The sequence below is a fragment of the Microtus oregoni genome, unplaced genomic scaffold, assembly GCF_018167655.1.
Source record: "Microtus oregoni isolate MIOR12 unplaced genomic scaffold, Mior012 000027F_ref0000203, whole genome shotgun sequence".
Taxonomy (NCBI): Eukaryota; Metazoa; Chordata; class Mammalia; order Rodentia; family Cricetidae; genus Microtus; species Microtus oregoni.
The window spans coordinates 29867099-29879548 of NW_024543086.1; the positions used below are offsets into that span (position 1 = coordinate 29867099).

The window sequence follows — 12450 nt, forward strand, 5'->3', positions numbered from 1 at the left end:
AAACAAGTTAGACGCTACTGACAAGAGAAATATATGTCGGGGGGACCCCCACCAGTGCAGGGCAACCATGCTATCCACCTACCTCTTCTGTGAGGCTTCTTTATCTCTACAGTCATGGAGAATAAAATCCATCAAATCTGTGTTTCTGGACGCACGCAAGCCTTGCTACAATTTGCCTCTGTGCCATCGCTCCTTTTTCTCCCCTCAAGGCTAACAGTTGCTTGGAAACCTCTTTGAAACCTTAAAAGCCACCTGATGAGGAAGATTAACAAACAGCTCACTCAGGCAAGGGCCACAGTGCAGATAATTTAATTTGTTGCATAGCTTTTAAGCATTGGTTTCAATAGTCCCGGGCAGCCTACATTACACCCTGTCTTCTGCTAGTTCCTCGCTTTAATTGTTAGTGGGTACAAACACATGCTTGCTGCAGTGGGCACTAGAGCCTGAAAAATTGAGACCAGAGCAAAAGAGATTTTCTTTTAGATATCAAAAGGGCCTGTGTTGTGAAATTATAGCATCCTCAACTCTTAGAAAGAACGATTTCATAAAGGGCTGTGCATTTCTCTGTGATGTGTTCACATGGATTCGTTTCTGTAGTGGTTTGGGGGAGAGATTTGATATGATCCAAGAACTTGCCAAGTGTGTCAGTGAGCAACTTTATAACTCCCACCCCCCACATAGAAACCCTAAAGAAATACCCTTTCAGTCATGTGCTCCAAACAATCATGCCCCTATCAGGGGGTAGTGGTTATACTTGCTAACTTGGTGTGTCCAGAGAAAATGGGCATTTGTTTCTCCTTTTGAAGAGTGAAGAGAACACAGATGATTCTCCTAAATATTTTTCAAAGGCTTAGCACATAGGCTGGTACAATCCCGGTAGGTACAGCCACAGCCTCCGTAGACAGGAAGAAAGCAGTCAGGGAAATTGGAGAAGGCTTAGGGTTCTTCCAGGAAAGAGGCAGCTAGGACTAATTCCTTCTGAAGCTCAGCTCCTGCAGTTCTCTTGTTGCAAACAGGGGGCAGCCTCTGTTAATTAAAGCTGGGAGCAGCAGCCAGCGAGTCAACGTCCTGAAGACAGGGGTTTGTTCACAGAAGGGAGGCAGGTCCTGACATGGACTTTCCTATCCAGAGTTTGTGTGAGGTATTTAAAAATCAGGTTTTAAAGTGTCTTAAAGTCCCTAAATCTTACAATGTGTGTGTGTGTGTGTGTGTGTGTGTGTGTGTGTGTGTGTGCACGCACACGCGTGTGTGAAAGAGGGAGGCAGGACCTGCTTTTATAGAAGGTCACTGTAAAGATGCCCTGATGCTGGTGGTTGGGAACACCTAGATGGTGGACAAGGTCGGGATGGCAGAAGACTACATTAGTAGTTGGGCGTCTTGTTCCAGTCTTGACTTTACTGCTTGCTGGACAGAGTTCACAACTTCTGGGATCCTAGTAAGCCTGTTGGAAAGTCCCTTCACAAGCCCGAGCGTAGACCTTTCAGAACTCACAGGAGTCATGGTGGAAGAAACGGACATCCGAGTTTTGACTATTCCTTTCCTCTTTGGTAACAAAGAGAATTATTTCATAAAGTTGTCTGTCTTTCTCTCCACTCCCACCCCGTGTGTGTGTGTGTTCCTGTGGGTGCGGGTGTGTATACACATCTGTACCAGTGCATGTCGAGGCCAATGGCAACCGTGAGTGACATTCCTCAAGAGTTTGCTTTTTTAAAGCGTCATCTTTACACGTGTATCTGTGTTTGTCTGTGCATACCAAGTGCATGCCGGTTCCCGTGGAGGCCAGAGAATGCCACATACTCCAGTACTGGAGTTGTCAGTCATGTAAGTCACCTGATGTGGGGCCTGAGAACCAAACCCGAGACCTCTGCAAGAGCAGCAGGGGCTCTTAGCTGCTTCTCTGGCGCCTCATCTTGGTTTTTAAGAGTGAGGTCTCTCTCATGGTCTGGAGATGCACAAGGAGGTTAGGTCAGCTGGCCAATGTGCCCCAGGTATCTCCTGTCTCACCTCTCCAGCACGGGAATTGTAGGGTACCCACTGTGCGCTGCTTTCTCACGGAGGCTCTGGGGATTGAACTCAGGTCCTCATGCTTTTATGACAAGCACTCTCCTGATCTATAACTTGTTAAAAATCTCAGTTAACTAAACAATGAGTTTACATAGCTCATAAGTAACTTTTGTCTGTGTGCTGGGGAACACAGATAATCACGTTATTTACGTGGTAGTGCTTGGAGACATTAAAATATAAATATATAACAGAAGGTGGATGAGTGTCTGTTAAGAAGGTACAGGAAGTAGCTAGGTCACAGGCTCTGGAAGCAGATTTCTTGAATCAAATATCAGATCTAGCATTCACTCCACAAACTACCATTGGGTGGCTTTTTCCACTGCCTTGAGACTAAGTCAGTTTCTCCACTTTGCTGTTGGGAATGTAATATTAACCAAGAGTTAGAAATTTAATGGAGCCACTGGGCCCAATCATTCCCCCACAAGCCCCCAGGTTGTCTGGGACTCAGTTAATTATTGTTTTCTAATAAAAGTAAGCTCAAAGTCTTGCTACAAGCCACAGACAAATGCCCGCTGCCATTGGCACCAATGGCACCTTTTTGTGAGACCGACAGGAGGGTGGCAGCTGTGGGTGCCCGCCCTGTTTTGGAGATCTTGTTGGGAGGAAGCTGATGAATTGGGAGTCAGTCTCATGACTTTCCCAGATGAGGAATGGGTTGGAGTACATTCTAAGCAGCCAGTCTTGGCTCTGAGGCCTGGTGTGGTCTACTATGGTGGCCCTGGGGTATATGTGTAAATCTTATCCCAAACATCTAAAGGTGCTGCTTATTCAAAGGAAGGGGACGCTTAGCCAAACTCTTTGATTTGGAGAAAACTTGTCCCACAGTCCCAATAAGCTCTCTCACAATTTTCCAATTATGGGGATCCCAGCATACCATTTGACAGGTGGCTCAACTTTTTGGTCCTTTGAAAACCTCCCCCAAAGAGTCCTACAGCTGAAGTCAAAAAGAGGAGAGGGCAGCGACGACATTATTTCCCTCTGAGTCACCCAGCAGACTGCAAAGAGCATACTTAGTTAATACAATTAAAAACAAAATGCCAGGGAGTATGGGGATATAAATTTAGCTTAGCAGCTTTGAAGCGAATTCTGTTTTAGAGGCCACGGAAGTCAAATTCAAGCAGAGGACAGGAAGAAGTGGGAGAAATGGGAGAGGGCCTATGGCGGGCTCGGAAGCGAGAGAGAGAGAGAGAGAGAGAGAGAGAGAGAGAGAGAGAGAGAGAGAGAGAGAGAGAGAGAGGAGAGAGAGAGAGAGAGAGAGAGAGAGAGAGAGAGAAACACAGACTTGGAAAGGCTGAAAGAGATGCTGGGAGCCAAGGAAGCAAGCTCCGTGAGGATGTCGGGGAAGGGGGCACCGTGGGGACAGGGGACAGCCTGCTCTGGAGACAGTTGCGAGGGCTGCAGGAAAGACAGGATGGCTTGAGGATGAGTGCCCAGGCCTTGCGCTGCGCCAAAACTGCTAGCGCAGAGGCGGCGCCGCGGTGTGCCCTCCTGTGGAGCTCAGAGAACGCTGCGGGGGCGAAGAGGGACCAAAAGCTGCAGGTCCTAGGGGCTAGGCGAGTTCCTAGGAGACACCTTTCAGGAGGCGTCATTGCCTTGGCTTTGTCCACTGGTCGCTACTCCAGACCCCAGGGCTTCTTAAAGGAATTCCCAACCCCTCTTCTGGGGTGCTTACCACAGCCCAAGGGCTGGGCACTTCACCCACCTTCCCAGTTCAGCTTCTGTTTTCTCTGTCCAGGCACTCGAACCACCCCGGGCTCAGGCCAGGCTGGAGGGCACATCCCGGGAAGGGCAAGGCGGTCTCCGCCCGCCCGGGAGGGGAAGGACTATCGTGTCTACACTGCATCTAGTGTGTCTTGGAGTATGCAAGCCATCTAGTCTGTCCCGATTCTCCCCGAGTCACCCCTTCCCTGATAGACAGATTGCAACCGCAGCTCCTGCGCACACACCTCTGGGGGAGAAAGAAGCCGCGGGCGGAGCCACCTCTGAGCCCTTGCTTGGGGTGAGCCGCACCTTTCTCCCCGAGAGGGTGCCAGAGGTCCCAGCCGCGTTCCTCTCCACCTGCCGGGAAATCCGAAACCTGGTGGCTGCGGAGCTCACTGCTCCAACCAGAGCACTATCTTCACGCCCCCCACTCGCCCCCGCCCGCCAGAGTCACCTCTCCCAGCGCCCCCGCCCCTTTCGAGCTCGCGCCCGCCCCCTCCCCCTCCCCGCGCCTCCTCTACCCGCCCTCCTCCCCTTCCCCCTTCCCTCCAGCCCTCCCTTCATTCCACAAGTGTCGCTTCGCTCTCTCCAGCGCACTTGGCGAGCTGAAAAGGTGAAGAGCATCCTGAGAGCGAGCGGACGTGGGATCTGGTCCTGGGCGGCGGGCGGAGGGGAGTTACGGACACACCGACTCTCCCTGGCTCTCCACCTCCGCCTCCCTCGGTGGCCGGTAGGACCTGCACCCCGTGCTGGCCTCCGCTCCTGCTTCGTCCCCGCCCGGCCCCGGCGCGCTCCTCCCCGGCCAGCCCCCTTCCTTGGTGCGCGTCGCGCTGGAAGCGAACGCAGGCTGAGACGAGCGCAGTGGCCGCCGACCACCGAGCGCCCCGCGCCGCCTCCCTGTATGTGCGGCCAGAGGCGGCCCGCAGCCCCAGCCAGCAGCCTCGGCAGCTTCGGCCGCGCGTCCAGAGGCGGCGGCAGCGGCTCCAGCGGCGGCCGAGCGCTCCAGCCCGGGCTGGGAGACACGATGCGCCGAGTCCTCCGGCTGCTCCTAGGCTGCTTCCTCACCGAGCTGTGCGCCCGCGTGTGCCGGGCGCAGGAGAGAGCTGGGCACGGGCAGCTGGCGCAACTGGGCGGCGTGCTGCTGCTCACAGGGGCCAACCGCTCCGGGGCCGCCTCCGGAGAGGCCGGCGAGGGCGTCGGGGGCTCGGACGCACCGCCGACTCGGGCGCCCACGCCGGACTCCTGTCGGGGCTACTTCGATGTCATGGGCCAGTGGGACCCGCCGTTCAACTGCAGCTCAGGCGACTTCATCTTCTGCTGCGGGACTTGTGGCTTCCGGTTCTGCTGCACGTTTAAGAAGCGGCGACTGAACCAAAGCACCTGTACCAACTACGACACGCCGCTCTGGCTCAACACCGGCAAGCCTCCAGCGCGTAAGGATGACCCCCTGCACGACCCCACCAAGGACAAGACCAATCTGATCGTCTACATCATCTGCGGGGTGGTGGCTGTCATGGTGCTGGTGGGCATCTTCACCAAGCTGGGGTTGGAGAAAGCGCACCGGCCCCAAAGGGAACACATGTCCAGGTGGGCTGCCTCCCCTTCGCCCTCCTCTCTGGGCCCACTTTCCTTTCCCTTGCATCCCAGCATCCCTAGCCATGGTTCCTCCCCACCCCAACGTTTCTGATTGGGAAATGTCACCCAAGACAACAACTTTCACTTGCAGTGTGGAACCGAGGCACTGGGCTCAGCGCAGGTGGGGGTGAACGCCGAGTGTGAAAGGGGAGGGTCTCTTTCCCCCTTGCCCATCTGCTGTCCCCTCTCACCAGAGAAGGTGGTGGGACTTGAGATATACAGCCTGGTCTCCAAACTCTTGGCTTTTGCGGGGAGAGAATTCATTGATTCTAGATGCTCCTCTCTAGGTAAACAGAGGCAGGCGAACTTGAAAAGGGAGGGGGGCGTGTGCAATCAATCCCTTGTGCGCGTGTGTGATGGAGGGAGGGACGAAAGGAGTGCGTGCCTCCTGCAACTCGTACACTAGCAAAAATGAAGCAAAGGAGAGGGAGAGTGTGTGGAGGGGGTGAGAACAAAAGCCTCCTTGGAGCCGGCTGCTTTGCTTTACCAGAGCTTTGATGGCCCTTGATTGGAACCTCATCTTTTTCCTGGGTCCTTTTGTCCCTCACCGTCTCTCTTTATGTTGTGGCGCATCAACATAAGGGGCGCATCAACATAAGGGGCGCATCACAGCGCTGCGCCCCTTGCCTGGGCTGGAGCTGACTCCAAGGCCACCCTCCACCTTCCAGGCACCTTGATTCGTCAAGTTTGCCTTTTGCTTTATTATGCAAGTCCCAACATAGGCAAAGTCGCAGCAGATGGGAGAAAGCATTTGGGGATTAATGAAGAGCTATTTGCGGTTTTGTTTAACCCCTTTCCCAAGTGTCTAAATTGATTTCCAGAACTCAATAACTTTGGAGGAGAAGGCTTCAGACTGGAGCCCAGAACCCAGGGGGAAGATGAGGGGTTAGTGTGAGGTATGGACAAGAGATCAAAGAACTACCACGGGCCAGCTGACAGCAGGATGGTGGAGCAAACGCTGACTTTGAGTCAGTGCATTGAAGTTACTGCGTTTTCTTCTCCAATCTACTCACACCCCCATCCTGCACTGGGGTCTTGTGTGTGCACGTGTGTGTGTGTGAGTGTGCGTGTGCATGTGCATGTGATCCATGTACATGCCTAAAAATCTGAACAAAGAAATCCACCAAAAATAGAAGAAGGAACATCACCACCTCACTAGCAATTATTTTCTATTTATATGTGGAAGAGTATCCAATGAGTTTTTCTTTTCCCAGAGAGAAGGTGTTTGGAGGGGAAGGTGAGGAGGTTCTGATCAGTTTGGATTAGTGGGGAGGTCTAGGTGGATGGTGAGGTCTTGGGGTACAAAAGTAAGCTCCCAAGGGCTCCATAAAACCAGGGCCAAAAGAGTATGGCACTGGCCCAGCCTACCTCCTGCTACTCCGCGGTGCCTTACCTACTAAGTCCGGCCAGGGAAGACTCCAGGCCAGTGTGAGGCTGAGGGTGAGGAACGCATGTATGCAGGTTGGGCAAGAATGTTGCTATATAGGGAACTGGTGCCCAGACACAGGTAGGCTGCTTGCTGATACCTTAACTGATCTCCACTACGCCTTTCTGCTAAGTTCTCAAGACTCCCTTTTTGAGATTTGGTGGCAAGAGGAGCTACCGTTTACAGGTCTGTTGGGGGAGATCTGTGCGACAGCTTCAAGCTCCCTTAAATGGGTGCTTTGGTCAGCCCCTCCTCTCAGGCAGCTCTTTTGGGGGTATTGACTCTGGTTTTTCTGCAAGCTCTAGGCAAGGTTTGTTTAGAGGCAACGTCCAGGGGTACCCAGGACTGATGTAGCAAACTCATGTTCTCTCTGGAAACATTTGGGGTTCTAGAATGCAGTGAGTGCCAGGCTTTGGAATGGGAGAAGACTTCATGTTTTCCAGCTTGCTGCTGTTTGAGACCACCTGTATTGCTTACAGTTCTTGTTTTTGGGGCCCCACCTTTGATTTTAAATTAGAATGTGGGTTGAGAGCCAAGTACCATTGGGCTGGCAAGGTTCTCTAGGTGATTCTAATGCTCAGCCAAACACTGTGCAGGAAAAAAGAATGAACACCTGCTGAGCACAGGGCTGGGTTCCAGGGACTGTATGGTGTGTGTGTGTGTGTGTGTGTGTGTGTGTGTGAAGATTCAGTCTTCACATCTATGAGACAGCTGTTACTTTGATCCCCTGGTTACGCAGGAGAAAATCATGGCACAGGTGAGGTGGCTTTGCTCAAAGTCACGCAATCAGAAGACGATGGCGCTGTCCACAGTAACATGAGGTTGAGCTTACTTGCCTCCGAGTCATACGTTTTTCAGGCCCAGCCTCAGAATCTGGGGGCTTCCCAAGGGTCTGACTTTTAAGTTCTTGGTTTGGAGACTGAGAGTCAGTATGTTTGGACGTCTTCTTTATCACCTTCTCTCAGTGAATATAGGATCTGGGAGAAACACCGGCCTTGAGTTGGAAATATTTATAAAGGTGGGAGGTGCAGAGTTAACCCAGCAGGACAGCAGGGACAGTGGAGCTCCCTTTGCATCTGTAGCTCGTGTTCTCCACTCGTGTGACCTTCCCGTGGCTCCCAGGCTGCCCCAGGTCCCTCCAAATGCATCACATGCTGCTTATGCACTTAATCATTCGGAGCCCAGTGTGGCCATGGCTCATTAGCTTTTGCCTGATGGTGCTAAGCATCCTCCAGCAGGGACCAGTGTGCCGAGCTTAGCAGCAGAAAGACTGCTCTGAGGTGAGGCACAGCCCAGGTGAAGTTAACCTGCCATCCCCAGCCTCTCAGTGTCTGTCAGGAGCTGTGGAATGCAGATGTGGGTTTGTTCTCATTTTGCCCGGGAACCGCCTTGTCAAGGACATGCAGGTGATGGTGTTCATCTGCACACTTTATCCTAGTGACCAGGAAACTTGTGTTTTCTAGTGGAGGCCCCCCCTAGCATGTCAGAATGCACATTTGGAGTTCTTGGCATATGGCCTGCTTCCCTCTGGGCAGATGAGGATGGAAAAGAAAGAGAAGGATGGCCATAAGGAGGGCTGGAGAGAAGCCGTGCCATCTTGTAAGGACTGTACAAATGCAGGCGTAGGGAGATGGCCCAGTGGGAGGAGTGCTGGCTGTGCAAGCGTGAGGATCTGGGCTCAGATTCCAGCACCCACATAAGAAGCCAAGCACTGCGGTGGATGTCTGTAATCCTAGGGCCAGAGGTGGATACAAGTGGACCCCAGGGTGTTGCTGCCTAGCCAGTCCAACCAATTGGTGCACTCCAGGTGCAGTGAGATACCCTGTCCCCAAATGTAAGATGGAGAAAATAGAAGAGGATATTCAGACATTGACCTCTGGCTTCCACATGTCCCCTGACACAGTCAAGTGTACCCCCCCCCCCCAGAAACATATAACACTATGGAAAGGGAGAGGAAGGGGAGGAGACTGTGGGCTGTGTGTGCATGTACCTCTGCAGTACCATGACAGCCAAGGGCAGCCACTGTGTGCATGCACCTCTGCAGCACCATGACAGCAGCCACAGAAGCAGTAATTGCAGTGGTGGCTAACTATGGCCTGGGTAGATATTGTTTGGCTTGCAAGGTGTTACTATTTATGTTTCTTAAAGGTTTTCTGTGTATTGTTTTGAGACAGAATCTGACTGTTTGTCCCAGGCTGGACCCCAACTCATGGTCTTTGCACTCAGGTTCTCATGGAATAGGTTTGTAGGTGTGTACCACCATAGATTTCTACTAAGAGAAAATGTAAGCAATCAAAAACCTTGACGGGTATACAAGGAACTGCTTGATCACAGCCTGTTAGCCTCGGCATATTTATCAGGACTGGAAAGGAACTCCTTGGTGGGAACTGCCTTGCACGTTGTAGGGAGATGGCAGCATCCTTGACCTCTGCCTACTGAGTAGATGACACCTACACACACCTGCCATGACAGTAGAAAATGTCGCCACACTGTCATATGACATGGAGAAGTAAAATCCCCACACTGGGAACACTGATCTTAATTAACCTAACTTTACAGTTTTCTCAAGTTTGCTTCATTTTATTCTTCCTTTCTATTTCTTTTGACCTTTATTCCCTTCCATTCACATCCCCTCCCTTCCATCCTTCTCGTTCTCCCTTCCTCTCCCTTTTCTTTCTTCTTCCTCCCCTTCCCTCCTCCCTTCCTTCCACTCTCTTCCCCCTTCTTGCCTCCCTCCTGCCCTTCCTTCTCTGCCCTCCTTCCTCTTATCCCCCTTCAGCTGAACCATTTGAAAATAGTTACAGACACAACATTAAGTCCCTCATACTTGCAGCATGGGTCTTCTAAGACCAAGAGCATTTCCCCACACGGTAAATTCCATGATCATAACTTAGAGAACAAACTGCTACACTGTCATTATATGTCCAATCATACTAAAGTTTCCTCATATCCCACATGCTCCTCAGAGTTGGGCTCTAAGTCTGGATCTAGTAAAGAGGTGTTGGATTTGACTGTGCAGTATCTGCAGCCCCTAATATTCATGCTCTTTTAAAACCAACTCCAAGTCAGTAGCTAGTACTGAAAAACTGGATCTCTCGGAGAATTCCTGTTTCTAATTCCTCTGGCCAGTTCAGGAGATCTGGTAACTCCGCTCTTGCAGTTTTCACAGAGCAGCATCTGTGGCTGGATGGTGACTAGCCCCTCTAGGGAGCTCTTTCAGCTTACTGTATCATGTCACCTGTGAACCCAGGGGAGTCAGAAGGCTTGCATGAGTGGCACATGCTCTCTGCAGATCTAGTGACGCCTCTTAATATTTGTGTGACCTTGGTTGCTTCACCTCTCTGAGACTCCGGTTCTTATCTGAAGGTTGAAAATTCAGAGGAGCAGACTTGGAAGGTAATTAACATTGAGCCCATGTAGAGTCACCACCCAGCATCCTTCTTACTGGAGTTCCTTCCCCTTGTCCCCTGAAGGGGGTGACATTGCAGATCACACTCCGGTGACCAGTCTGTACTCTGTACTCGGTGGCAATGGCTAAGCCTCCTAACCTCTCTGGATTTGCATTTCCATCTGATCGGGGATGCTGGCAGCCTCTGAGCAGGAGGGATGGCTTGTGTGTGACTCGATGAAATGTACTGCAAAGTGCTGTCTGGGGGATGTCGAAGAACCCGTGTTAGATTTACAATTTTGCCACAAGCTTATGTGTAAGTTCTCATTTAATTTCACACCCCTCCCCCACAAGGTAGCTTCTATGACAGTCTGCCATTTACGGAGGCACAGACTGCTTTCCAAGAGGGTGAACAAGCACCCAGTGAGCTGGAGAAGTTTGACTTCAAACCCAGTCTGAAGCAGGGGCCAGGTCCTTGGCTGCTAGGCTGCACTGTACTGGAGTATGGGACCATAGGACCTCCAGTCTTCCCAGATGCCAAAGACGTACCCAGTACCCCAAGGAGCAGCCTGCACCAGGACAATCAAGGCCTGTTCTGGGAGCTGGTGCGAGATCACATCTAGGAATCTTGTCTGGACCTGCCCTGGCAAGGTTAGGATGGTGGAAGTGTTGGGGGAAGCAACCCTGAGGGCAGAGACATATGTTTGAAGCTCTTTCCCCTTGAAGTCACATGTTGTTTTCCCCACCTTCAAACAGAATAAAAAATCCAAGCCAGAAAAAATAAATCCATGTGGGCAAATGACATAGCAGTGTCCTGTGTGATTTTCAAAAATGGGTTAGAAGAGCCATAGTCCTTTGCAAAGGCATGACATCAAGGGGTAATGGAAGGGCATTTATCCCCCTTCCATTGATATTTCCTGCGACCACACCCTTCCCACCTGTTCCGGCTTCCCAAGCTGGAGAGGCTCTGTGTGTATTGACCACAGGAGTCTCTATTTTTCTTACAGGACGTGTTTGCTTCCCCTTGGGCACTGAAATCAGCTTTACAGAGCATAACTAGCGCAGTCAGATGCAAACGTGAGGCCACAGAGTTTGATAAGCTTTGATATTTGTTTGCACTGCCGTAGCCCCCACTCTAGAGACTTGGATTGTGACCGTGGTCCTTGTGTTCTGAACAATGAATGAAATTCCTTGTGTGAGAGGTGGTGCTCAGGAAGCCCACTGATTTCTTTAAAACTTGGAACACGAGTGTGGAGTATGGAGTACTTGTTTAGTGTGCAGGAAGACCTGGGCTTGAGCCCCACCACTGCATCAAAGCAGGCATGGGGGTACATGCCTGTACTTACAGCTCTGGGGTAGAGTTGGGGGCGGGGCAGAAGAACCAATGCTTCAAGGTCACCCTCAGCTCTATAGGGATTTGAGGCCAGCCTCTAATACATGAGACCCTGTCAAAACAAAATATACCAACCAAAGCCAAACAAGCTAAGAAAAACAAATCCTTTCCAAAGTTTCGACTTAGACTCCTGGGAGCTTTCAGGAGAGGGAGCTGGACTGGCTCTCCTTTTGGAAATGTTGGCATCTTATATTTGCTTTCTGTATCGGAAAGAAAAGTGATACAATGTTTCCATTTTGTCCCACAGACAGGCCACCCTCATTCCCATCTCTGAGCTGTCCCTTTGGCTCACTCTCCCGTTAGATGTCAAGTGACATGTTCTCACCCTCAGATTCCAGCTATATAGTGTCGCCTTCTCCAGGACGCCCGCTGACCTCTCCTGATCAGCTTTCACTCCTCCACACACTCCAGCTTAATGCTCAGTGTCGTTTGCTTCCCTTTGTAGTGTGGTCTCAAAGTAAGTTACTGGTTAATTTACTATCTGTCTCTTTTCATTACCATTCACAGTAAAGAATCCAGGGACAAACATTCCATAGCTGTGTCCTGAGTACCTAATATAGAGAGGTTTGTTTCTGGCATTCTGTTTTAAATGGCATAGACCACCTCATCCATCCATCCATCCATCCATCCATCCATCCATGCATCCATCCATCCAAACATCTATCCATCCAAACATCTATCCATCCATCCAAACATCTATCCATCTACCCATTTATCCATTTATCTATCCATCCATCCATCCATCCATCCTTCCATCCATCCACCCATTTATCTATTAATTATCCATTCATCTTATACTCATTCATTTATCTATTTATCTATATATCCATCCACCTGTCCACC

The 12450-nt window shown here is 51.0% G+C and overlaps 1 protein-coding gene across 3 annotated transcripts in view; it reads left to right on the plus strand.

Moving 5' to 3' along the window:
* Positions 1–4346: 4346 nt before the first annotated feature.
* Positions 4347–12450, plus strand: part of Shisa9 (shisa family member 9) — a 313031-nt gene continuing 304927 nt past the window's right edge. For 2 of the 3 annotated variants that reach the window (XM_041676321.1, XM_041676322.1), the window contains exon 1: positions 4347–5352. In XM_041676321.1, coding sequence (XP_041532255.1) covers positions 4667–5352 — 686 coding nt within the window. In that variant the 5' untranslated portion in view covers positions 4347–4666. Of the gene's footprint in view, positions 5353–10572; positions 10984–12450 lie in introns of those variants that run through there. The other variant, XM_041676323.1, reaches the window with a different exon arrangement.